Here is a 27,817-nt window from a genome sequence, read left to right as displayed (position 1 = left end):
ACACTAACAACTAGTAAAGAATTTGGCTAAAAATTAACTCATATATTAGTTTCTTGTTCAAATGAACTAGAGAGTAAACTCTAATTGTTATTCTCTCCATTCTAAATTCTATTTTTTTTATCTTTTCTAGATCGGCACGACTAGCGCCCGGACGTCTACGCCTGCAAGTCATTTTCGCGCGTCTACATGGGAGCCTGTGTCGGCCCGAGCGTCAACACTATCGAGAAAAGGGGGGAGGGGGAGGGGGGCGGTGGATGCCTAGTCGGCGTCGGAGGAGGAGGAGACATCGATGCAACGCAGAAAAATCGAGGAGGGAGATGCAAACATCAGATATACTTTTGAAACATCCAAATGCAACAATTGCAACATATGTCGAAAGGTAGATGAAACACTTGAAATATGCAACACTAGATCTACTTTTGAAACATCCATATAAAACACTTGCAACATACATACGAAAACAACTAAAACACTTGGAACATACGTCTAAAACACTTACAAAAACATATCCATCATCCAGATGAAACACTTGCAGACATATGTCTGGAAAAACAGATGAAACATTTGGACATACACCTAAAACACATATGTATAGCCATTGCAACATGTGCAACATCCTGATCTACTTTTGCAACATCAAGATGAAACACTTGCAACATCTAGATGAAACACACTTAAAACATACCTCTGCAACATGGGATTTGAATGTAATGTCATCTTATTGATTCGATGAATGGAGGCTTGTCATTGTGGAGCTCGATGGCGGCACATGGAGCTCGTCGTGCACCAGCGGCGTGGGTAACTCTCCGATGGGATGGCTTTACATGAAGCACACCCTCCTTCACCTCCTTGCTGTAGCAGCCATGGCTCGCTAGGTGACCTGGTGAGCAGGCAGCACGGTGGAGCGCAGACGCGGTGAGCACGATCACGCGGTGGAGGAGGGCGCGCGTGATGGGGCAGTGCGGTGGAGCACAGTCGTGGCGAGCATGGTCATGTAGTGGAGGCGGCTGCACGGGGGAGGCAGGCGTGCATGGTGGGGCAGGCTACGCTGCGGATGCGGACGATGGGGATTCTATTTTTTTGGCTGGGTGTGGACGAGAGGGAGCGAAGAAGTGTTAGCGAGAGAGGAGGACAGATGCCTAGGTGGAATTGTTATCATTTCTAGATACATAACATTTACTACATGTGCAAATATAAATTATGTTTACATATATACACACCTATAAAATACAAAATGACTTGTAATGTAAATTTGAAAGCATCTAGGCCCCTAGTTGGGTTTCAGTGGTTAATGACTACACAAGATTACCATGACTAACGTGTGTTTTGTAGAGGCATTATAAGTTAGGTAATGGTAATGGTGATTGATTAGGCACTTATGGTATTCATGCACCTGACGATGGAATCGTTTTGGTTTTCAAAGGATGGACGATAAGGTTAAGGATGAACTAGTTCTAAGTGTCGTTTGGCATTGAGAGATACTTAGATTAGTTATAGGACTTTGTTTTTCCTTTGGTCGTACTATAAAGGGGGCATCGATGGGTAGATTGACCTAGGCATGTCAAGTGAGAAGAATATGGAGCACATTTGTTAAATCTAGCGCTAAGTAGCTCAGATGAAGCCCAAAATCATCGGAAGTTGAAAACTGTTTCGAATTGGGACTTGAAACAGAGCATAACACTGCTAGTGGTAGCGGATAGGGCAATGTGCACTGCCCTGGTCACTGCCATGGGGGTGGCGGTGCACTGCCCAGGGGGTGGCGGTGTCACCGCCCCTTTTATCCAAAGACTAAGGTCTCAGGCTAGTCACCGGACAGGGCACCGCCCCTGAGGTGGCGGTGCCATCGCCATTTTATTCTAGAGAGGGATGTTTCGTGGCTTGGTCACCGCCCCTGTGGTGGTGGTGCACCGCCCTGGGGGTGGCGATGCCAGCCCAGTAACGGCTAGTTCAAAAACTAGTCGTTGGGTGGCACCGGACAGGGGGTGGCGGTGTGCCACCTTACTGTTCGGTGACCCCGACTTTGCTAAGTTGGAGGGTAACGACTAGTTTCTTGGCTTGGGCTATTTATACCCCTCCATCTCATGCATTGAGGCTCTCTTGCCTATTTGTTCAGCTAAGAAAACCATTTGGTGTGCAAGGGAGAGCAAGAGCCTAGTGGGGTGATTGAGATTTGCTAATCCAAGATTAAGGACCTCATTAGTGCATAGAGAGTAGCAAGTATGTATCCACTCTTCTCATTAGGCTTGGTTGGGTCAAGTGAGAGTTTGTGCTTGTTACTCTTGGTGATCGCCATCACCTAGACGGCTCGGTGGTGATTGAAAGCTTGGTGATCATTTGGCGGAGCTTGTGGATGACCCAAGTCATGGTGTGAGCGGTTGTGGGCGATTCACCACGATGGAGTGTCAAAGAATCAACCCATAGAGAGCACTTGATCCTTGCACTAATCAAGGAGGAGGTACACCCTTGCGTGGGTGCTCCAACGAGGACTAGTGGGGAGTGTCGACTCTCTGATACCTTAGAAAAACATTGTCGTGTTCCTCTCCCTCTCTTTACTTTGAGCATTTATATTTGAACAATTCAATTCATGTCTTTACATTCTTAGAATTGCCATGCTAGAGTAGAATTAGACCCTAGGGTGCAAAACATGTGCGGTAGATCATAGTGAACACTTTTAGGCATAAGGGGGTGAAATGGGCTAAGTGTCGGGTTTAATTATTCCAAGAAATTTAGGATTAGCCCAATTCACCCCCTCTTAGGCATCTTAATCCTTTCAATTGGTATCAGAGCCTGGTGCTCCTTGAATTAGGTTTAACCGCATAGAGCAAGATGTCCCACGGCGATGGACCCCCTCCCATCTTTGAGGGAGATGATTTTCCTTATTAGAAAATTCACATGGAGTCGTACCTAGAGGCTTTAGATGTTGGAGTGTTAGAGCCGCCTCACAAGGCTTTCCAAAACCTAAGGATCCCGCCAACCTTCAAGGTGATGAGGTTCACTATGAGAAGTGGAATGCAAAGGCTAGAAATATCCTTTTTAGAGACCTTTGCAAGGATGTCTTTAACCGTGTGTGAAACCACAAAGAAGCCCATTCACTATGGTCAGACATTTGTGCGCTCTATGAGGGAACCAAGAGTGAGCGTGAGGAACGCTATCACCTTGTGATGAAGAAGCTTAATTCATTTAAAATGCTTCCTAGTGAAAGTGCTAATGAAATGTATTCTCGCTTGAATGCTCTTGTAGAGGAGGTCAACGGGCTTGGACTCACTCAAATGCAACCATCTGATGTTGTGAGAAAGATTTTGAGTGTCCTTCCTATTGACAAGTATGGGCATATTGTGATGGTGCTTCATCAAGGTGATCTTTCCACCGCTACGTCAACTCAAATATTGAGGAAGATCAATGCACATGAGATGTACATGCACATCACTTCACAAGATGGCTCTTCTTCCACCAAGAAGAAAGATTTGGCATTCAAGGTTAGCCAAGAGAAGAGGGGCAAAGCAAAACTTGATCATGATAGCTCAAGTGATGATAAGATTGATGATGCAAGCCTTGCTCTTATGGTGAGAAGAACCACCAAGATGCTCAAAAATCTAAACAAGAATGGTGTCAAGTTCGATGGCAAGAAGAAGAAATTCTTCACTAGTAGTAGAAGGAAGCCCATCTCCAAAATGGATTGCTACAATTATGGAGATCTTGACCATCTAGCTCATCAATGCCCCAAACCCAAGAAAGACAAGTTCAAGAAGAAGTACAAGGGCAAGAAAGATGACTCAAGTGATGATGATCAAGAGAAGAAGAAGAAGAAGCCATATAAGAATAAGGATGACAAGAAGAAGGAGTATCACAAGAAGAAGAATGTCAAGGCTTATATTGTTGGTGATTGGCTCACGTACATTGAATCATCAAGTGGCTCATCTGATGATGAAAGTGATAATGAGAAGGAGAAGGTGGCTGCTCTTGTGATTGGTTCTTCACTATTTCTACCACCGCCGTCGTCTTCACCCTCTGCACACCTATGCCTCATGGCCAAAGATGAACAAAAGGTACAAAGCGATGATGATAGTAGCGATGATGACAATGCTAGCAATGATGAAAATGGTAGTGATAGTGATAAAGAATTTGAATTACCTTCTTATGATGATCTTGTCAAGTTGCTAAATCAATATACTAATATCATTAGAAAGACAAGAACAAAAAATGAGAAGCTATAACTTGAGAATGATTCACTCTTAGCAAAGTATGACTTAGCTGAAAAAGCTAGTGACGAACTTAGAGAAGAAAATAAAATTGTGTCATCCAAGCTCAAGTAGCTTAAAACCTCTAAAAAGGAGCTTAGAGAAAAAACATGATAAACTTGAGGGGATACACAATGAGCTCATCACTAGATACAACTTGCTAAAAGAAGAGTATACCAATCTCAAGGTTAATCATGACAATCTAGTGCTTTCTCATGAGTATTTATCCAATGAGCCGCATGATGCTACTAACATTGTTGTTAAGATTGATATAGCCACATCATATGATGACTTGTTTGTTGAGAGCATTGAGCAAGGTTCTAGTAGCAAAGGCAAGAAAGTGGCTGAGGCCAACAACTATGATGATTATGTCAAGCTCAAGAATGAGAATGAGAAGCTTAAGAAAGATCTTGAAAAGCTAGCAACCACCAACACAATTGTCTTGGAGACAGTTGACAATGATCATGACATGGATCTTGAGAATGAGATGCTTAGAGAAGAAAACAAGAGGCTTAAATTGGAGAAGAATCTTGAGAAGCTATCAACTCATGATGAACTTAGAGAAGAGAACAAAAAACTCAAGTTGGAGAAGGAACATCTCAAGACCGGTTTGAGCAAGCTCACAAGAGACCAATATCTTCAAAGTGAGATACTAATGAACACAGTGATGAAGATGGATAGAAGTGGCATTAGATACTTGGCAGATCAAGAGAAGAAAGCTCAAGCTCAACACAAGCAACAATACAAGTCAAAGCCTAAGCCAAAGAGATGCTTTGAGTGTGGACAAGAAGGTCACTTTGCTCATGAGTGTGAAACTCTACCACCACAACCCTTGCCCAAGCATGATAGACCCTTTGCTTTCATTGCTCACTACATGCTTAGAAAGGATTCTAGTGGAAAGATGAAAGTCATGTTCTTAGGTCCACCAAACAAGAATAGGCCTAAGCAAATTTGGGTTGCTAAGTCACAAGTTGAGAAAGTCAATAGCCCTCATCAAGTTTGGGTCCCTAAACAACAAGCTTGATCTCTTGTGTGTGTAGGTGAACTACAAGATTAGTGGAAGTCATTGGGTTATTGATAGTGGTTGCACTCAACATATGACCGATGATCCTTGTATGTTCACATCACTTGATGAAGATGTGGATGGTCAAGAAAGAATTACATTTGGTGATAATTCAAAGGGCAAAGTAAAAGGGTTAGGCAAAGTTGCAATATCAAATGTGCTATATGTTGTTTCATTGAGCTTCAACTTACTATCCGTTGGTTAATTATGTGATCTTGGCTTTCAATGTTTGTTCACCGAGAAGGAAGTGGCTGTGTCAAAGAAAGATGACGATCAAGTTATATTCAAGGGCTTTAGATACAACAATCTATATCTAGTGGATTTCATCTCTGAAGATGCAAACTTGAAGACATGCTTATTCACCAAAATATCACTTGGGTGACTTTGGCATATAAGACTTGCACATGTTAGGATGAGCTCACTCAAGAAGTTAATGAAGAATGAGTTGGTGAGAGGTTTGAAGGATGTGAAATTTGAGAAGGACAAGCTTTGTAGTGCATGTCAAGCCGGCAAGCAAGTTGCTAACATTCATCCAACCAAAGCTTACATGTCAACAATAAGAGTGCTAGAGCTTCTCCACATGGACCTATTTAGACCGACAACATAGAAAAGTTTGGGAGGCAACCTCTATTGTCTTGTGATAGTTGATGATTATTCAAGATACACTTGGGTGTTCATCCTTCATGACAAGACCGAAGTGGCCGTATGTTTCAAGAAGTTTGCCAAGAGAGCACAAAATGAATTTGAAGTGAAGCTTAAGAAGATAAAAAGTGACAATGAGAAAGAATTTGACAACACAAACATTGAAGCATATTGTGATGAAGTTGCGATCAAGCATGAGGTCTCCGCAACCTACACTCCTCAATAAAATGGTATAGTAGAGAGAAAGAATCGGACACTAATCACTCTTGCAAGAACAATGCTTGATGAGTACAACACACCTCAAGATCTATGGGTGGAAGCTATCAACATTGCATGCTATGCATCCAACCACCTATTTCTTTAAAAGTTTCTCAGCAAGACCCCTTATGAGTTGCTCAATGGAAAAAAGTCAAACGTCTCATTCTTTCGGGTGTTTGGTTACAAATGCTACATCTATAAGAAGCGGCAATACCTAGGGAAGTTCCAAAGATGTTGTGATATTGGTTTTCTGGTTGGTTACTCATCGAAGTCCAAAGCATATAGAGTATTCAACCATACCATCCGCTTGGTAGAAGAAATATATGATGTGGAGTTTGATGAATCTAACGACTCCCAAGGAGCACATGAGAATCTTGATGATGTAGGTGATGAACCATTGAGGGAGGTCATGAAGAACATTATGGTTGGAGACATCAAGCCTAAAGATGATGAAGATGAAGTGCATGTGATTGATCCACCCTCTTCATTAAATGTGCCACAAGATGATGACAAAGATGAAAAAGTAGAAAATGAAGATACTCATATCTCCTATGACCAATTGGTGGCATAAGCTCAAGATGTTGATGCTCCACAACCTCCTCCTCAAGTGGTTGATAGAAGAAATTCGCCTCTACTTCAAGCACATCCACAAGATCTTATCATAGGGAGTCCTTCAAATGGTGTAATGACTTGCTCTAAAAAACTCGCATCATTTATTGAACATCGCTCGTTTATTTCTTGCATTGAACCGAAGAATGTAGAAGAAGCTCTTCAGGATTCGGATTGGATAAATACCATGCATAAAGAATTGAACAACTTCACCCTCAATAAAGTTTGGACACTTAAAGAGCGACCACAAGATACAAGAGTCATTAGAACAAAGTGGGTGTTCTACAACAAGCAAGATGATCAAGGCATCGTTGTGAGGATTAAGGCAAGGCTAGTTGCAAAGGGGTTCTCTCAAGTTGAAGGTTTGGATTTTGGATAGACCTTTGCACAGGTTGCAAGACTTGAAGCCATTCATATCCTCCTTGCATATGTATCTCATCATGAAATGAAATTATATCAAATGGATGTTAAAAGTGCATTTTTAAATGGCTTCATAAATGAACTAGTCTATGTTGATCAACCTCTCGGGTTTGAAGACCCTAGATATCCTAATCATGTTTATAGGTTGTCCAAGGTGCTATATGGGCTAAAGTAAGCCCCAAGAGCTTGGTATGAGCATCTTCAGGATTTCCTCATTGAGAAGGGTTTCACCATTGGGAAGGTTGACACCATACTATTCATCAAGAAGCTTGATGGAGAGATCTTCATTTGTCAAGTATATGTTGATGATACCATATTTGGCTCATCAAATGAAGACTATTGCAAAGGGTTTGGTGAATTAATATCGAAGGAGTTCGAGATGTCTATGATTGGAGAGATTATTGTCGGTGTTTCGTACAAGCACCGGCAAGTAAATTTATAGTAATGCGCGTTAGGCTCGGATGGTGCGCTAAAGGACACAGGATTTATACTGGTTCGGGCGGAACGTCCCTACGTCCAGTTTGTTGCTGCTTGTGTTATTAGCACCGTGAACGGTCTGTAGTAAGGGATACAAACTGCCGAGAGAGGGACTGGTCCCAAGTCTCTGATCGAATGATTGAAAGGTGGTAGAGAGCTTCGTGGCTGCTCGTGTGTATGAGTGCGTTCTATTGTTCGGTCCTATTTTTTCCCGTCCCTTTGATGGAGGATGCGCATCCCCTTTTATAGATGAAGGGGCTGGCTTTACAGGGGTGAGGACTCCAGGATGCGCATTCTACTTAGTCTTGTAGCTTACGTCTATCCGATCAGGTCCTCCATTCTAATGAGTGCGAAGGAAGATAAGTGCTTACAATATTGTTGATGTCTCTGTAGGATGTCAGGTTAGTCACAGAACGCTGCCCTGCGCAGGGTATGGGCAGTAGTACGGTGGTTTTGACTTATGAGCCTCTCCCACCCTCGCTCCGTGCGCCTTCTGGTTCCCATGATTCCTTGTTGGGAGAGTTCGGGGTCGGGGTCCGGTGTGGCACCGTGGCCAAGGCCTTCTGACTGGGGGGACCTGAGGGGTCGGGAAGCGGGCGCCGCTCCCTTGGGTCCACAGCGTGGTGACGGAATACCCGTCGTCCGTGGAGATAGCAAATCTATTCTTGGAGCGTAGTGGTTGTCGTATATCTTCGTTGGGTTCCGTGTCCCAGAGTTGAAGGCGGCGCCTACATCTCTACAGGGTGAGGCGTACACACCTATAATACCTTTTGGGCTCTGCGGCGCCCGGAAGGGTCTAAAGCATCAGTCCTGTCGTTCCCTGGCAGCCTTTTTCCTGCCAGGGCGCAGGGTATGGTCGTTGGAGCCATGGTTGACCCGAATGTCTTGTCTCGTCCTGTACCCATCATTTATGTGGGATAGATATCGATCGGGGCGAGGCTCGTTCTGGGCCGTCGGGTGAGGCGGAGATCAATCCCTATCTCTTGGGCGAGACTAACCTTATCCCTCTGGGATCGGGCGAGGCGGAATCCATCCCTTAGCCCTTGGGCGAGACCGAGCCCGCCCTATAAGCGTCGGGTGAGACGGAGTTTGACTTTGAGCCTTTGGGCGAGACAGGGTTATCCCACAAAGGCGTCGGGTGAGGCTGACCCTGCCCCTCCGGGATCGGGCGAGACGGAACTCATCCCCTAGCCCTCGGGCGAGACCGAGCCCGCCCTCAAGGCGTCGGGTGAGACGGAGTTTATCCCTTGGCCCTCGGGCGAGACCGAGCCCGTCCCAAAGGTGTCGGGCGAGACGGAACCAAACTCCTGTTACTCGAACAAGGGATGACATGACGCCTTTATGCGTCCGGAAGTTTTTCACGTTTGGTGGTTATCGGTTCCGCCTTCTGGGGTACCCCGGTATTAGGTCCCCGACAGTAGCCCCCGAGACTCTAGGTGATTCGGGTAGAACCGCCTAGAGGGTGTTTTTGATTTCGCCGAAGCTAATTTGCCGGAGGGTGCGCGCGAGCACACCCGATGGGTGTAGCCCCCGAGCCCCCGGGTGACTCGAGTTGAGTCGCCCGGGGGGTTGTGTCAGCCCCTTCGTGGGTAAGGCTGAAGGACTTAGTTTTTCATCATCCGGGTGTTTTTCCGAGTGGGTCGTGTCATCCCGTTTGCTGGGGATTGAATCGGAGCTGTTATGACTGGTGCTTCTGCCCTTGATGGCGGATCGTTCGTGGTTTCCTTTTTAGCTGGGCCGGTCGGCGAGTGTCTGGGCCCTAGGTGGTCCAAAGAGAAAAGAACAGGCCTTTGTGGCTGGCGCTTCCCCGGTGGGTAGAGAGTCCGAATTCACTTGGGGAAAGCGAACCGTCCGCCGAGATTTTCGGGGTGAGAGGATAGGGACTGCGGGCGCGTGTCCCGCGACGTGACGCGGTGGCGCGCGTGGCAGGCCCAGAGATCGAGGCGGACGGTTGCCCTTCTCGCATCCGTCGCCCCCTATAAAACCACGGGGTTCGCCCCCAGGATCCCGTATTTCGCTCCCCTTCCTTTGCATTCTGAAATATCCGCCGCCAATCTTTCCAGCCTCTTGCGCCCGCATCGCTTCCATCAACCGGCCTGCGTTCGTGCTCCAGCCACCGTTAAGCTCGCGCCTGCCCTTCCCCCCTACTGCTTCAATGGAGTTGTGGGGTAGATCAAGCATCACCTCCCGGCGTCTGGAGGGCCTCGTCCGCCGTGGCCTTCTCCGCCCACTGTCCGCCGTCCAGGAGTGGTTGCTTCCTGGCGACGAGGGTGAGCCGGTACCGCCTGAAGGGTATGTCGTCTCTTTTGCCCTCTTCCATGAGAGGGGATTCGGGGTACCCGTGCATAGATTCCTTCGGGGGCTATTAGATTACTATGAGGTAGAGCTGCAGCATCTCACTCCCAATGGGATTCAACATATGGCGGCGTTCGTTGCCCTGTGCGAGGGTTTCCTAGGGATCGATCCCCATTTTGATCTGTGGCGGTATTTCTTTAGCATTAGTCTGTCGAAGAGGAAGATTGGGGGGAAAGAAGTGAATGCGCCGATGGGGTGTGCCAGCATTCACCTGCGCCATACCCGGTCGCAGGGTTACCCGTACATGTGTCTGGCCACATCCAACAAGGGATGGCATTCGCAGTGGTTTTATGTTAGGGATGATGCGAGTGCCCCCCTACCGAAGTACACCGGACGTCTTATTGTGGATGCTCTGGCATCGTGGGGCTGGGGCGTCCAGGCTAAAGACAAGAAGCACATCTCCGACCTTCTCTCTGCCCTCCATGCCCTGAAGGGTCGGGGTGTAAAGGGGTCGGGGATCATCGGTGCCTACCACGCGAGGAGGGTGGCGCCGCTGATGGCGCGTGTGCTTCCCCTGCATCGGATGATGCCAGGGATATCGTTCGAGGGGACGGTGCTCGTTGACGAGGCGCTCCCTTATTCAGAAGTGGCGCAGCGTGTCAAGGAGGCGACGGAGCCGACGAAGGATTCTGCCGGCATGGTCCTCGACATCGTGTATCCGGTGCCCGGGCATCCTCCAATGCGGCCGGAGCCTGGGTTCTTCAAATTCGTAAGCCCTCTTCTCCTGCACTCTTTTCTTTCTCCTGAATCTTCCTTTTTTAATACTTGCTTTTGTGATGTTGGGGCTAGCCGAGGGGGCTAGTCTTCAAGGATAGTCCGGCTCCACTGCCGAAGGACAGGGCTGTGGCGGCGGCGAATCGACTCGCGGCCGAGCGGGACAAGAAAGCAAAGGAGGAGATGAAGAAGGCGAAACGACTGAAGCAGGAGGCATGGGATCGGGGAGAGGACGTGAGCAGTGAGGATGACGATGATGATGACGACGACGATGACAACGACGAGGTAGCCGTCGACGTGGATTGGGGCGTCCTGGCGGACGAGGACACGCTGACGAGTGGCCACCCATCCGTGCAGGGGCCCTTCCCTTTCCACGCGGAGGGAAGTGGATCGATGAGGTCAGTGGAGGCCGGTGAGTCCGCTGCTTCACACGGCGTGCCGGCCGAGGACCGGTGGATGGGGGAGGGCGAACCTGTCGCCGCCATCCCCGAGGCGACGATGGAGGGGAGCAGCTCCGGTGCTGCACCCCGTGAGACGATGGAGGGGGACGGCTCCGGTGCCGCGCCCGACGAGACGATGGAGAGGAGCGACTCTGGGGCCGCGCCCGACGAGACGAACCCCCCTGCCCCAGAGCAGGGGACAGGCATGAAACGGTCCCGCCCAGATGAGTCAGGGCAGGGATCTGGGGATCCGTCCCCAAAACACTTCCGCCGGCCGAGGACGTCAACGTAAGTTGTTGATTCCTCTGTTTTCATCCTTTTTCCATTTTTATTTTGACTTAACGGTTACTACCTTTGTGCAGGTTCTTGCGGACGGGTCACCCCCTGGGGCTGGCGCCCAAGAAGAGTCTCGCCCTTCAAGCGGGACAGACGGCGTCGCTTGGAGTCACCCCTGTTTCGGGTGGGAGTGGTGCCGACGTCGGGGCCGCGTTGGCCGACCCGACGGCGCCCATGGTGGCTCCCACGCCCGTGGAGGTTACTGAGCGAGCGGCCTCCTCCGCGGTGGACGTGGAAAAGCCGGCCGAGGGCCGCATACCGCCGGTGGAGGTGGTCGTGACCGCGCTAAGCCAGGATTAGCCGGGCGCGGTCGTGGTGGCGCCCGAGGGCGTAGTGCAATCCGCGCCACCAGGGGCCCAAGTGGATCCACCCGTGACGCTCGAAGCGGCCCAGATGGAGGAGGGTCTAGCCGGAGGGTCCTCGAGTGCGGCAGGTGGTGCCGCACAGGGTCAGGAGGGAGCCGCCACCGGCCCCTTTGTCGGGAGGAAGCCGCTCCCCTGCGCGGGGGGTGCCGCCGCTCCAGTGGATGGCCGCTCAGGACCCGACGTCGGCTCTTTTCTCGCTCGATGATCATTCTGAGAGCATGGAGCGGGAGGGTCTTGACATCGGGATCTCGACCATGCTGAACGCCCTGGATCAGGCCAGAGGAGCCCTCCGTGAGATCATTATCCCTACCACTCAGGTATTTTCTGGGCTTTCTTCTTTCTTTGTATGTTTTTGTGTTTTCGCATTTCTGATACCAGTCTTCTTTCTCTTCAGGTTCTTGTTGCTCGTAGCCGGAATAAATCCCAATTCCTCCGCGAGCAGAAGGCGGAGTGGGATCGCCTCTCCGAGAAGGTCCGGCTGCGAGCAGACATGGCCGCCCAGCTTGCTTCCGCCCAGGAGCGGGAGGCCCAGGCGCGTCAGGACGCGGAGGAGGCCCACGGGATGTTCGAGGATTTGTCGGCGAGGTCCAAGCTAGATGGGGAGGAGATTGTCAGGCTCCAAAAGGAGCGAGACGAGCTGCTGCAGAGGAATGCCGCGGCCAATGAGAAGGCCGACGAAGTCCTGAAGGAGCTGGAGATGGAGCGGGACCTCTGGCGGAAGGCCGAGAGTAGGGCCATAGCCCTCCAGCAGAAGGTGGACGAGGACGTCGAGGTGGTCCGCTCTCTCCGGGCGGAGCTTGATGACGCGGTGAAAGGAAAGTCAAGTGCTGAGAACGCCGCCACCAAGCTGGAGAAAGAGGCTGCCTATACGCGCAGAGCCCTTCAAGCTGAGAGCGATGAGCACGATCTTCTACAAGCTGCGGTCGGGGTGGTCCTTAACGCCCTGAATGTGACGGAGCCGGTGGAGACCAGCCCGCTCGCGGCTCGCGTCGGGGGTATCACGGCTCGGGTGGGCCAGCTTGAGGAGAGTGCCTTTCACGCCGGGATTACCCAGGCCTTCACCGTCGCCCACGCCCACTATGAGAAGGAAATAAACCTGAAAGTGATGAGCGAAGGCTTTCCGTCCACCTACGAGGATGAAGAGCTGGAGGAAATGGAGCAGATGGTCGCTCCCCTTGCGAAGAACCTGGCAGACAGTCTGAAAAAAATGGTTCTCCCTTCGCGGGAGTAATTAATCGAACAATTTTGAGAACAGCTTATATGTAATATGTGAACAAGTGTCGGTACTTTTCGAGTCTGGACGCCTTTCGTGCTTTTGCGTCTTAATTTCGTTTTGTTTGATTTTTGCGATTTCATTTTTTACGGTCTTACCAATATGTTCCCCTGAATTATGCCGCTGATTATAATGCGAGGAGATTGTTCCGAAAGAAGGAAAAGAGGTGGCCGTACCTTGACAGCCCCCGAGTAAGGTCCGATCCCTGCACCTGCTGGGGTCGGGTGTTACTGGAGACCGGGATCGTGGTTCTGGTGATAATGGATGCCATCGCAATAATCCTCGCCCTGTCTTCCAACAGAGATCCCAACTGGGAACTCTATGGGCTTGGCAAGGTGAGGTCTTTGTCCCTGCATTATTTGGCCCGAGACCCCGAGCCTTGTCAGGGTCTGATAGGGGTCGGCCGTTATTTGCGTGTTACCCCGTCCTCGGTTTTCGCAATCGGAGGGGCTAAGTAAACGACACTTGCCTCGACGGCTTGAGTACCGCGCTCAACGAGCTCGCTAAACAGGTACGTTCGTGCGGAATCCGGGTCCATCATTTGCTGATGGGGTCGGCAGAGCCCTCTGGTGGCACTCCACAACTTCTTAACCCGCCTCCCGGCAGATGCCTGAGTCGTTCGATAAGCTCAGGGGGCCCGATGGCCTCTCCTCGATGGAGATTCTGTGGGTTTGGCTCGAGGTTAGAATCGAACGAAAGAAGGTCGAGACGTCCCGGTTCGCTTCTGAGCGGGGTCGGGCAGGGCCGCTGGGGCTCGTCTCGGTTATCTCTCCCTGGCTCTGTTCGGCGTGAGGCGGCCTCGAGCCCTTCGCGGGCCGACCTTCGAACCTCAGCCTGTGGTTGCCTATATCGGATAAGGCGACAGTCGTTTCGAGGTGCGACACGAATCATTGGGATGCAATTTTTTGCATATGAAATGTTTTAAATGCAAAATTTAATTGAAAATAAAGGTGGTGACGTTACCTTGGTGGTATGAGTGGCGGAAAAGCTCCTACCAGATGACGTTTGTGACGAAGTTGGAAAAACCTGCGTAAGAATTGCCATTCTTTGTTTCGTGTCTCGGTGACGATCCGAGCTATTCAATTAACTTGGGCGACCTGACAGCTGTAGGCGGACCTCTCTGATCCCTTCCTTGAGAAAGGCGGACGTCGAAACTAGAGACGCGAGAGGCGTTTGAGCATGATTTTTCTGGTGAATAGAAACATTGTAGCTATCGGGGCGTGGGGTTTGCTAGTTCGTCTAGTTTTACTCAAAGCTTTGTGCCTGTATGTCGCGCCCTTAGTTTCAAGCGTCCGGAGGGGTCGGGTGGAGAGGATGTCTAGATTGGCAGTCATCCTCGACAGCCCCCGACTTTCTTTGGTCGTTCGTTCATCGTGTCTTCTGGGCCGAACGGTCGACCCAGGAGACCTGAAAGGTCCCGTCGCCGGGTCATCCGTGGTCCTGCATGGGGAGGCGAAAAAGTTGTCTGCCTATGTGGGTGCCTTAATCACCGCATCCGGAGCGGGTCAGTGGCGGGCCATACCCAGGCAGCGTTCAGTTTGACCAAAGAGGGACGCCTCGTAGACCGGGGTTCGTCCCGTCACCTCTGGCGCGTCCCCTCAGATATCAATCAGCATTGATTGCGTATTAAAAAAGGGGAAGGGAGAGGGTTTTTCGTCCGACCTTTCGCCTTTCCTTAGTTACAGCACTTCCTCTTTAAATAGGGAGGGAGAGGAGTTCTCATCCCACCTCCCCTTCTGCCTCCGAGCCGCTATCTCTCCTTCTTCTTCCTTTCCTCCAAACGCGTCCGTGCGTCGCGGTGGGTCCTGAGTGAGGAAGAGTAATGCCAGAGGGAGATAGAGAACTTACAAACTTGCTCATGAGTCTGGTGCGTGATGTCGAGCCGGAGGTTATCCAATGTAGATGAGATGGTGCGCGCGGCCCTTGCTGAGGAGTCGCTGCTGCTGAAGGAAAAAAGGCGTCGGTGGGCGTCGTACGTCGTTGACTGCGTCGTCGTTTGCCACGCTCCTCCCTTGGCGGGAGGTGTTTCCTGCCCATATGCCGTTGTCAGGGTTATGGCTGGAGATGATGGCGTAGTCCCCAGACGCCATGGCGGTGACGTTGCTGCCGGGGTTGCGGCTGACGACGATGGCGTAGTCGCCGGACGCTCCGGCAGAGGCGTCGCAGATGGTGGCGCCTTTGAGGATCCAGCTAAGATGTCGCCGATGGAGAGCGTGGCACGGCGTCCACAGTAGACGAGCTGGCCCGTGTACACGCCCCGGTCATCACCGATGGAGAGCGCGGCACGGCGGCCGCAGTGGACGAACTGGCCCGTGTACACGCCCCCGATGTCGCCGATGGAGAGCGTGGCGCGGCGACCGCAGTGGACGAACTGACCCGTGTACACGCCCCCGATGTCGCCGATGGAGAGCGTGGCGCGGCGACCGCAGTGGACGTACTGACCCGTGTACACGCCCCCGATGTCGCCGATGGAGAGCGTGGCGCGGCGACCGTAGTAGCACCTGTGGTAGAGCTGAGCCGAGACTATAATGAAATAACGTTGTGGGGAAGCCCCCGAGTAAACAGTCTTCAGAGTATATTGCTTCTTTTTTGTAATGACATCGCTTTGTAAGTGGTGAATTCGTGCAAAAAATGAACAAAATTACATCCTTTGCTTATGGCAAGTCATTTTAGCGCTTTCCAACTCTTCTCATGGTCTAAGTCATAGGAAGCTAGGAACGTGGGTGAACTAATTCTGATTGAACTGGTGAGCAAAGAGGTTGCAGCCGCTGGGGCGTGGGTGTCTCGCAGTCCTACCTGTTGTATTCAGAATTGGTTCCCAAGATCTTAGCCCTCGAGACTTATTTACGAGGCGAGTGGAAAACTTATAGAATGTTTGTAAGTATAACACAGGGATTTTTTGCAAGCGCGATACTTGTATTACACATAACATATATTACGATCACATGCCAGCCCCCGAGTGAGGTCTGACCCCTCGCGATTTGTAGGGGTCGGAAATCACTAAGGATCAGGGTTCTGCTAAGACAAAAACTGATAAAGAAAAGTGTAAGCTTATTTTAAGGATAGAAACGACGTAGCTGCTCAATGTTCCAGGCGTTGGTGAAGACCTCGCCTTTGATGGTTTTCAACCAGTAGGCGCCTGGGCGAAGTATTTCCGCGATGATATAGGGCCCTTCCTAGGGCGGGGAGAGTTTGTGGCGATCCCTGTTGCTCTGCACAAGGCGGAGGACGAGGTCTCTGACGTTGAAGGCTCGACCCCGCACCCGTCGGCTGTGGTACCGCCGTAACGCTTGCTGGTACTTGGCTGAACGGAGGAGGGCGATGTCGCGGGCCTCATCCAGCTGGTCCATGGCGTCTTGGTGAGATGCCTCGGCTCCCTGTTCGTCATATGCTCTGATTCTTGGTGCTCCATAGTCGAGGTCCGTCGGGAGAACGGCCTCGGAACCGTAGATCATGAAGAAGGGTGTGTAGCCGGTGGCCCGGCTAGGAGTCGTCCTTAGGCTCCAGAGCACAGCTGGGAGCTCAGCGAGCCATCGCGCGCCGAACTTGTTCAACCGGTTGAAAATTCTGGGTTTGAGGCCTTGAAGAAGCATGCCGTTTGCGCGCTCGACCTGTCCGTTCGTCCGGGGGTGCGCGACGGCTGCCCAATCGATTCGGATGTGTTGTTCATCACAGAAACGAATGAATTTCCTACCGGTGAACTGCGTGCCGTTGTCTGTGATGATGGAGTTCGGTACTCCAAAGCGATGGATGATGTCGAGAAAGAACAACACAGCTTGCTCGGATTTGATTGTGGATATTGGCCGAGCTTCAATCCATTTTGTGAACTTGTCTATGGTGACAAGCAGGTGGGTAAAGCCTCCGGGCGCTTTTTTAAGTGGCCCAACTAGGTCAAGCCCCCAGACCGTGAAGGGCCACGTGATGGGGATCATCTGGAGAGCCTGGGCCGGGAGGTGTGTTTGCCGAGCGTAGTATTGGCATCCTTCGCAGGTGCATACAATTTGCTCGGCATCGGCTACTGTGGTGGGCCAATAGAAACCCTGTCGGAATGCCTTCCCAACCAAGGTTCTCGGTGCGGCATGGTGACCGCATGCTCCACCGTGGATGTCGCTCAGTAGGAGTTTTCCCTGTTCGCCAGGGATGCAAAGTTGAAGAATTCCGATGTGACTTCGCTTGTAAAGTTCGCCCTCTACAAGAACGAAGGATCTGGCGCGTCGCGCAAGCCGTCGGGCTTCTGTCTTGTCGGTTGGTAGTACGTTGTGGAGGAGATAGTCGATGTAAAGCATTCTCCAGTCATTGGGAGGATCGGACTCCATTGTTGGGTCTTCTTCAAGCTCCATGACCTCGGGGTCGGGAGGAACAGTTGGTGGATCGGCCTTGGGGGTCGGACTAGAAGGGCCATCGTTGGCTTGTTCCGACCCCGCATAGCGTACCGAGGGTTTGTGTTGATCACTGGCAAAGACGCCTGCTGGAACCGGCTCTCGGCTAGATGCTGCTTTTGCGAGTGTGTCGGCCGCTTCGTTGAGGCGCCTGGGGATATGATTGAGTTCGAGGCCGTCGAATTTGTCCTCCAGACGTCGGACCTCTTGACAGTAGGCCTCCATCTTGGTATCGTGGCAGCCCGACTCTTTCATGACCTGGTTGACGACCAGCTGAGAGTCGCCCCTAACGTCAAGGCGTCGGATGCCCAACTCGATGGCGATTCGTAAGCCGTTGATGAGCGCTTCGTATTCTGCAGTATTGTTTGATGAGGGAAAATGAAGCCGAACCATGTACCTCATGTGGACCCCGAGGGGGGATACAAAGACTAGTCCTGCTCCGGCGCCCTTCTTCATCAGCGATCCGTCGAAGTACATTATCCAGTACTCTTGATCGACGGCTGCTGGTGGCATCTGGACCTCGGTCCACTCCGCGATGAAGTCAGCTAATGCCTGAGATTTGATCGCCGTTCGGGGGACATAAGAAATGCCCTGATCCATCAGCTCGAGTGCCCATTTTGCGGTTCTTCCCATAGCGTCATGGCTACGAACGACCTCGCCGAGGGGGAACGATGTTACTACTGTCACAGGGTGTGACTCGAAGTAGTGGCGTAGCTTCCTTTTGGTGATGAGGACGGTGTAGAGGAGTTTCTGGATCTGGGAGTAGCAGGTTTTGGAGTCGGATAACACCTCGCTGATGAAATATACAGGGCGCTGCACTTTGAAGGCGTGCCCCTCTTCCTCCCGCTCTACTATTAAGGCCGAGCTAACCACTTGGGTGGTGGCCGATATATATAGTAGGAGAGATTCTCCATCGCATGGAGGAACTAGGATCGGTGGCTTAGTTAAAAATTGTTTAACCATGTCGAGTGCTTTCTGAGCCTCCGCTGTCCACTCAAAACGGTCCGTTTTCTTCAGGAGTCGATAAAGGGGGAGTCCTCGTTCGCCGAGGCATGAAATGAATCGGCTGAGGGCGGCAAGGCACCCGGTGATCCGCTGAACCCCCTTTATGTTTTGGATCGGGCCCATCCTTGTGATGGCTGATATCTTCTCTGGGTTGGCCTCGATGCCCCGCTCGGAGACGATGAAGCCGAGCAGCATGCCTCTCGAGACCCCGAAAACACATTTTTCGGGATTGAGCTTGATGCCGTTCGCTCGGAGTTTCGCAAAGGTGCGTTCAAGATCGGCGACAAGGTGGTCAGTCCACTTGGACTTGACTACAATGTCGTCGACATAGGCCTCAACGGTTCGCCCGATGAGATCTCCGAAGCAACTAAGCATACAGCGCTGGTACGTTGCCCCAGCGTTCTTCAGACCAAACGGCATTGAAACGTAGCAAAATGATCCAAAGGGCGTGATAAAAGATGTCGCGAGCTGGTCGGACTCTTTCATCGTGATTTGATGATAACCTGAGTATGCATCAAGGAAACAGAGGGTTTCGCACCCCGAGGTGGAATCGACTATTTGGTCTATTCGTGGCAAAGGAAATGGATCCTTTGGACACGATTTGTTGAGGCCAGTATAATCAACACACATCCTCCATTTCCCGCTCTTTTTCCGGACAAGAACAGGATTTGCTAACCACTCTGGGTGGTACACTTCCTTAATGAATCCTGCGGCCAGTAGTTTGGCTATCTCCTCGCCGATGGCCCTGCGTTTCTCCTCGTCGAAGCGGCGCAGGCGTTGTTTCACCGGTTTGGATCCCGGGAGGATTTGGAGAGTATGCTCGGCGACCTCCCTCGGGATGCCCGGCATATCCGAGGGTTTCCACGCAAAGATGTCCTTGTTAGCGCGGAGGAAGTCGACGAGCGTGCTTTCCTATGCGGAGGAGAGCGCGGTCCCGATTCGGACTTTTTTACCCTCGGAGTTACTAGGATCCAGGAGGACGTCCCTGGAACCCTCTGCTGATTCGAACGATCCAGACGACTTCTTTGCGTCGGGTGTCCCTTCAATGACCTCCTCCCTCAGGGTGGCGAGCTCTTCGGACGCGATGACCGCGGATGCGTGTCCGCAACATTCGACCTCGCATTCGTAAGCGCGCTGGAAGGAGGTGCCGATGGTGATGATCCCATGGGGGCCCGGCATCTTCAGCTTCAGGTATGTGTAATTGGGTACGGCCATGAACTTCGCGTAACATGGTCGTCCCAGAATGGCGTGGAAAGTCCCCGGGAACCCCACTACATCAAAGGTGAGGGTCTCGGTCCGGCAATTGGATCGATCCCCAAAAGTGACGGGCAGGTCAATTTGCCCCAGTGGCACGGCTTGCCTTCCAGGCACGACGCCATGGAAAGGTGCTCGAACGGGACGGAGGTGCGTTCGGTCGACGCCCATCTCGTCGAGCGTCTTGGCGTACATGATGTTGAGGCCGCTGCCCCCATCCATCAGTACCTTGGTGAGCCGCTTTGGACCGACGATCGGGTCGACGACAAGCGGATACCTTCCCGGGTGTGGGATGGCATCCGGATGGTCGGTCCGGTCGAAAGTTATGGCGGATTCCGACCACCGGAGATAAGCTGGCATAGCCAGTCCAGCGGTATAGACCTCTCGACGTGCGACCTTCTGGCGGCGCCTGGAGTCGTAGGCCGTTGATCCTCCGAAGATCATGAGGGCACCGGTTGGAGTTGGGAAGGCATCGTCCTTCTCCTCCGTGTCGTTAGTGGTGGGAACGGGCTCCTTCCCCTGCTCCTCCTTGTTAAGGCCCCCAGCCAAGTATTTGCGCATAAGGCCGCATTCCTTGTATAGGTGCTTGGCCGGGAAGGCGTGGTTTGGGCATGGCCCCTCGAGCATTTTCTCGAAGTGGTTCGGAGTGCCCTCCATGGGCTTCCGGCCACTTTTGCGGTCGGCAGCGGCCGCGAGTGAGTTGTTGCGCCGTTGCTTCTTATTTTTCCCTTTGGTGGGACGGTTGGAGGCGCCTTCGCTGGCGTCCTCATCCCGCCTTGTTTTTCCGTCGGAGCGATCAAAGATGGCTCCGACCGCCTCCTCTCCAGAGGCGTGACTGGTGGCGATGTCCAGAAGTTCCTTGGTAGTCCGCGGGCCCCTGCGTCCTAGCTTGTGGACCAGGGATTCGCAGGTTGTTCCGGACAAAAAGGCTCCTATCACGTCGGCGTCGGCGACGTTTGGGAGCTCGTTGCACTGTCGGGAGAAGCGCCGGATGTACCCGCGGAGGGTTTCATCGGCCTTCTGACGGCAGTTCTTGAGGTCCCATGGGTTTCCAGGGCGTTTGTACGTGCCCTGGAAATTACCCATGAAGATCTCAGTCAGATCCGCCCAACTCTAAATAGCATTGGACGGTAGGTGCTCCAGCCATGCTCGTGCCGAGTCGGCCAAGAACAGTGGGAGATTGCGAATAATAAAATTATCATCACTCGCACCACCGGCCTGACACGCAAGCCGATAGTCTTCGAGCCAAAGCCCGGGATTTGTTTCGCCAGAATATTTAGGAATGTTAGTAGGCGGTCGATACCTTAGGGGGAACGCAGCGTTGAGGATGTGCCGGCCAAAGGCCTGAGGGCCTGGCAGGACGGGGCTCGGGCTTCGGTCCTCGTTGCTGTCGTAGCGCCCGCCCCGTCGGGGATGATAGCCGCGGCGCGCTGCTTCTCCATCGTCGCCGTGGGCACGTCTCCGGGCGTCGATGATGCTACGTACGTCGCGGCCACGGCCGAGGCGTTGACGTACAGGGACGACGGAGGGCTGCCCGCCGGCTGGCGGTGTTTGGTGTACAGATGCGTCTTTGATGGGACGCACTGAGGGCGCGCGCTGGCTGGTGTCGGGTTCGCGTCGTCGAGACAACGAACTTTCCGCCTGCTGCGCTGCTGCTCGCTCGAGCAACGTGCGAATTTCCCGATGAGCGCGTCGATCCTCGGACGTCGCGGCCTCCGGGAGGCCATGCAGCAAGGCGGTTGCTGCGGCGATGTTCTGGCTGGCTCGAGCAAAGTAAGGAAAGGCCCCATCGTCAGTGAGGATCCTTTGATGTACGGTGCGGGCCATGGCGCGCGCGCGCCCCCCGTCTTTGCGGCGTTCAATCTCGCGATTGATGTCCGCGTATTCCCGTGCGAGCCCTTGCCCGGCCTCATCGATCTCTTGCTGATGAGCCCTTAGCTGCTCCATCCTCAGGCGAGATGGGGCTGTCCCTTCTTCCCCGGATCTACTGTCAGGATTGTTTGTAGGGGTGGCCTCTTCCTTGGAGACGCTTTTGACGTGACCCTCGGGGGTCTGCGTCACGTAGCATTCCCGGGAAGGGTGGTGGCTCCCCCTACTGGAATCTAAGCTGGAGAGCGATACAGGTTCCTCGTTGAGGAGCTCATAGAGGGTCTCCGTATCCCGCTCAATCGCCCCCACGAACTCGATGTCCGTGGGTGGTTGAACCACACGTAGCGCCAGAAGGAGGCCAGCGGTTGCCGCAACGTTGCGGAGACCGAACGGAAACGCTGTCAGGGCGCTCCATACGGACCCTTCTGGACACATGGTGGCGTTGTGAGAGGCCTCTTTGGGCGACGGGACTCCCCGGGAGTTGCCCGGTGGGCCCCTAAGCCTGAGACGGCTGAGGTTGATCGAAGGGGGAGAGGGAGCGGCTGAATGAGTCAGCGCCAGCTCTCCTCCTAGTGTGATGATGAAATCCAGGTCGCCGAAACGCATGTGTGCGCCCGGGACCCAGGTGATTGCGTGGGTGGCCATCCGAGACCTGATTTGGAACGCGCAAAGCCCCTACCTGGCGCGCCAACTGTCGGTGTTTCGTACAAGCACCGGCAAGTAAATTTATAGTAATGCGCGTTAGGCTCGGATGGTGCGCTAAAGGACACAGGATTTATACTGGTTCGGGCGGAACGTCCCTACGTCCAGTTTGTTGCTGCTTGTGTTATTAGCACCGTGAACGGTCTGTAGTAAGGGATACAAACTGCCGAGAGAGGGACTGGTCCCAAGTCTCTGATCGAATGATTGAAAGGTGGTAGAGAGCTTCGTGGCTGCTCGTGTGTATGAGTGCGTTCTATTGTTCGGTCCTATTTTTTCCCGTCCCTTTGATGGAGGATGCGCATCCCCTTTTATAGATGAAGGGGCTGGCTTTACAGGGGTGAGGACTCCAGGATGCGCATTCTACTTAGTCTTGTAGCTTACGTCTATCCGATCAGGTCCTCCATTCTGATGAGTGCGAAGGAAGATAAGTGCTTACAATATTGTTGATGTCTCTGTAGGATGTCAGGTTAGTCACAGAACGCTGCCCTGCGTAGGGTATGGGCAGTAGTACGGTGGTTTTGACTTATGAGCCTCTCCCACCCTCACTCTGTGCGCCTTCTGGTTCCCATGATTCCTTGTTGGGAGAGTTCGGGGTCGGGGTCCGGTGTGGCACCGTGGCCAAGGCCTTCTGACTGGGGGGACCTGAGGGGTCGGGAAGCGGGCGCCGCTCCCTTGGGTCCACAGTGTGGTGACGGAATACCCGTCGTCCGTGGAGATAGCAAATCTGTTCTTGGAGCATAGTGGTTGTCGTATATCTTCGTTGGGTTCCGTGTCCCAGAGTTGAAGGCGGCGCCTACATCTCTACAGGGTGAGGCGTACACACCTATAATACCTTTTGGGCTCTGCGGCGCCCGGAAGGGTCTAAAGCATCAGTCCTGTCGTTCCCTGGCAGCCTTTTTCCTGCCAGGGCGCAGGGTATGGTCGTTGGAGCCATGGTTGACCCGAATGTCTTGTCTCGTCCTGTACCCATCATTTATGTGGGATAGATATCGATCGGGGCGAGGCTCGTTCTGGGCCATCGGGTGAGGCGGAGATCAATCCCTATCTCTTGGGCAAGACTAACCTTATCCCTCTGGGATCGGGCGAGGCGGAATCCATCCCTTAGCCCTTGGGCGAGACCGAGCCCGCCCTATAAGCGTCGGGCGAGACAGAGTTTGACTTTGAGCCTTTGGGCGAGACAGGGTTATCCCACAAAGGCGTCGGGTGAGGCTGACCCTGCCCCTCCGGGATCGGGCGAGACGGAACTCATCCCCTAGCCCTCGAGCGAGACCGAGCCCGCCCTCAAGGCGTCGGGCGAGACGGAGTTTATCCCTCGGCCCTCGGGCGAGACCGAGCCCATCCCAAAGGTGTCGGGTGAGACGGAACCAAACTCCTGTTACTCGAACAAGGGATGACATGACGCCTTTATGCGTCTGGAAGTTTTTCACGTTTGGTGGTTATCGGTTCCGCCTTCTGGGGTACCTCAGTATTAGGTCCCCGACACTTATATTCTTTCTTGGTTTTCAAGTCAAGCAAATGAGAGAAGGGATTTTCATCTCTCAAGAAAAGTATACCAAGGATCTTCTCAAGTGGTTTAAAATGGATGAATGTAAGCCAATCAAGACACCAATGTCATCTAATTGACATCTCGACCTAGATGAGGGAGGTAAATTGGTTGATCAAACTCTCTACCGTTCTATGACTGGTAGTTTGTTATATTTGACCGCATCTAGGTCCGAAATCATGTTTAGTATGTGTATGTGTGCTAGATTTCAAGCTAGTCCTAAGGAGGTTAACTTAGTTGGCGTTAAAAGAATCCTTAGGTACCTTAAGCACACACCAAGCATTGGACTTTAGTATCCCAAAGGAGCTAGATTTCAACTAGTTGGCTATTCTGATTTGGATTATGCCAGTTGCAAAATTGATAGAAAAAGCATATCTAGAGGGTACCACTTGATTAGTAGATCACTAGTGTCTTGGACCTCTAAGAAGCAAAATAGTGTGGCCTTGTCCACCACCGAGGCGGGGTACATTGCCACGGGTGCTTATTATGCACAAATCTTTTACATGAAGCAAACCCTTCTAGACTATGGTATAGTTCTAGAAAAGGTAACTCTTTTGTGTGACAATGAGAGCAGGTAAAACTTGCTAATAACCCAGTTCAACACTCTCGCACCAAGCACATAGATATCCGTCATCACTTTCTTAGAGATCGTATTGCTAAAAATAAAATTTCACTAGAAGGTGTAAGGACCGAGGATCAATTGGCGGATATCTTCACTAAACTGCTAGATGAGGCTACGTTTTGTAGATTAAGGAATGAGCTCAATGTGCTTGATCTAAGTAATTTCTCTAAAAAATGAGCTTGTGTTGACCCCTGCATTGCATTATAATATAAAACATGTTTAATTTTTAGTAATGCACTTAGGGCTTGTATAACATGGTTAAGATAACCACCGTAAAGCGTGTGAAAAAGCTTAACCTTGGATCAAACTTGACAAGCAACTAGATTTAACTTCAAGTATTGCATTGCATATGCATGTGTGTTGTTTTTGTCATTTCTTTTTGGTTAAGTTCGAGCATCCACTGTGTTCGTCCACTGATAGGGGGAGCATTTGACGCTCCTAATGGTTTTGACCCCAATGTTGTGGCCACACGATGTCTCCTCGCTTCCTTTTATTGCCTATTTTCTTAAAAATTAATTAAGCCTAAGGCAAAATTATTTTGGAAATGAGATCTTGAGTGAGGATGACTCATACTAGTCCCAACTGGTGTTTAGTTGCTTCTCTTTGTGGTTGGGACTTGGTTATGTGTAGCTTTGGCGAAGACAAATTTCAATTTTGAAGACTGAAGGGCACTGGATCGATCACCAGATAGGTACTATTCATGCGACGGTACCAGCTCAATCAAGGTAAAATTCACCACGGTCACTGCCCCTACCGGTGCACACCAGACCAGGCCTAGCGGTGCACCGCCCCTATCACCACCGCGTGCACAGTGTCTGTCTGGTGCCAATTTGAAAATCGTGGTTCATTATTCTATCAAGTGGGCCCGCGTCATCAGCTCCTTTTTTCTTCCTCCCTTCATTTTTTCGACTCACGCCCGACCCATTCCAAATCGAGGTTGTGCTCCATGACCGTACGCTGCCGACAACCGCACCTCCTAACCCTAGTAGTCATGCTCCTCCTCATGCCTCACTACTGGCCACCTAAGCTCACCCTCGCCCGCGCCTTTCTTTGCCATCGTCGTAGCCACACCCCTGCATCCTGCCGCGCCTATATTCTTGCCACGCCACATCGTGAAACCATAAACCTATGTGCCCTTGTTCTCCGACCATCGTGCCACCTCCCTATGCTGCTGTGACCTCATCACACTCACGTGGAGCCTCTCTAGCGCCACCACTCATCCTTGTGTGCCATGCCTTGAGGAATCTTTATGCCTGTGCTTCAACTGGAGGTCGTGCTCACCGCCATCGCTGCTGGTTACTTTGCCTAAGGCCATGGCTCCTCTTTTGCATCTCTAGTGACCATCGCTATGCTCCTGTGTTGTGTGCTCACCATCTTGGCATCTTCCTTGGGCAGTAGTAGCTTCTCCCGTGGTGAGCATCTCCACTGCCTGCTATGTGTTCGACGAAATGCCCTAAAGCCAAATCCTTGTTGTTTTGCTTACTCTCTCCTGTCTTTCCTTTGACAATTGATGTATGATGCCTCGTGACTCCTTTCCTATTGCTTAGAGGCCAGATTGTCACTTGTAGCAGGTAGCAAAGCCTCGTATGCCTTTCTCATCTATATTGCTTTGCTTCTAAATAGGACACACTTTTCTCTAGCAAATATATTGCTTATTTGTACTCTATCTATTCCATTCGTTGTAGTGTGTCAGTGCTTGTGGTGATCAGAGGTCAGTGACAGTTGAACTCAGGGCTAAGTCCACGAGTACAGAATAGAGACCAAGCCTCTTGAGTGATAGATGGCAGTGATCTAGGGGGAGTGTTAGTGGTTAGCAGTAGTTGTATCCTTTGACAGTGGTTCTTAGTTTTAGGGGGAGTTTTTTAGTTTGATAGTTTGACTTGGCAGTGAGTTCTCTTAGTTTCAATGGTTTCTTTTGTCAGTGGTAGCTATGGTGCACTCTAAGTGCATCGGTCCTATGTCCCCTACTTGTGGGGTGGTAACGACGAGGACCCTCGTCAAGGTGATTGAGCAGACCAAGAAGCGAAAGAGGATACACCATGAGGTCGAGCAAACACTAGTAGCAGCAGCAACCTACAATAGAGGTGTAAGAGGTGGCAGCAGTGGAGCCTTATGTATTGGATCTCCAGCCATAGAGACTTAGCAGTCAGAGCCACAGCAAACAGAGACACCTCAGCTCCATCAGTCGTCTCATGCATGCACCACTATGCACCCGATGCCGAGTCAGCGTCAGCGAGAGCCTGAGAAGCCAGAGGACCCCAAGGAGGACTTGCCTCTAGTGCCACCTAGACATCGCTTCATAGAGTGTGATGAGCAAGGTCTTGAGCAGGTTCAGGATGACCCTTGCCTGATTGAGCTTCATACAGCCACAGCTAGACATGTTTGTCATTTTTGGAATGTCCCACTTGAGGAGTGGCTACCTGCACCGTTTAGCATGACTATTTAGAAGTCGTTCTACAGAGCATAGAGGCTTGAGCAAGTTGATTTGAGGCCCCACAGAGTTCTAGACTTGGCCAATTTGAGGAGAGCAGCAGGTACTCATGAGATTTCACAGTGCATCACCTACTTGCCAGGACTAGAGGAGCTGATGTGCAGATCAGGGCTATACATGGATGAGTGGGTTAGAGTGTTCTATGCCACAGTTTGGGTTGACCCAAGCCATGGGTTTATCCATTTTTGTTTTGAGGGTGAGACCTATAGGATCTTAGCTTCTAAGATTAGACAACTATATGGGTTTCTAGAGACACCTGTGAGACTACACAGTTTGTGTTATGGTACAGCTGACCCTCCTCGATGCCCTCATAGCGGGACACATCCACCAGCATCCCACGTGGCCACTGTCTTTCATCCATCGTTTGACGAGGGGTCCAGATAGAGTTCGAGGAATATGACCCATCTAGCTTAGGTACTTGAGACAGCATTGAGGAAGGCCAACGTGTTCAACATTGTAGACTTCCTGCTTTGTGAGATTGAGGATTTAGTGATGGATGGATGCAGAGCTTGTCGTCAGCTTCCCTATGCTCACTAGCTGTCACATATCTTTGAGAGGATGATCTACCACCCTTAGTACGTCATGACTCGTGATACTCATGCCAGAGCTTTTGGGACTTACAGGCTAATTGCCCTTGGGACAGATGAGCGAGATAGAGAGATTGTGCCTATTGAGCAGGAGTTTGGTGGAGCTTATGATGAGGACTTTGATGATGATGATGATGAGGAGGAGGAGGAGGACGAGCCACCAGAGCTGACATGA

At 51.5% G+C, this 27,817-nt stretch overlaps 1 protein-coding gene across 1 annotated transcript; it reads left to right on the top strand.

Moving 5' to 3' along the window:
• The first annotated feature begins 3,117 nt into the window (after window positions 1-3,117).
• Window positions 3,118-27,817, top strand: LOC136536003 (uncharacterized). Its single transcript, XM_066528439.1, has 4 exons — window positions 3,118-3,132; window positions 3,741-4,153; window positions 4,389-5,015; window positions 27,679-27,817. The coding sequence occupies exons 1-4, from the start codon at window positions 3,118-3,120 to the stop codon at window positions 27,815-27,817; spliced, it is 1,194 nt and encodes a 397-aa protein (XP_066384536.1).

Source organism: Miscanthus floridulus, chromosome 2 (assembly GCF_019320115.1).
Source record: "Miscanthus floridulus cultivar M001 chromosome 2, ASM1932011v1, whole genome shotgun sequence".
NCBI lineage: Eukaryota > Viridiplantae > Streptophyta > Magnoliopsida > Poales > Poaceae > Miscanthus > Miscanthus floridulus.
This window is presented reverse-complemented; position numbering and strand designations above follow the sequence as displayed.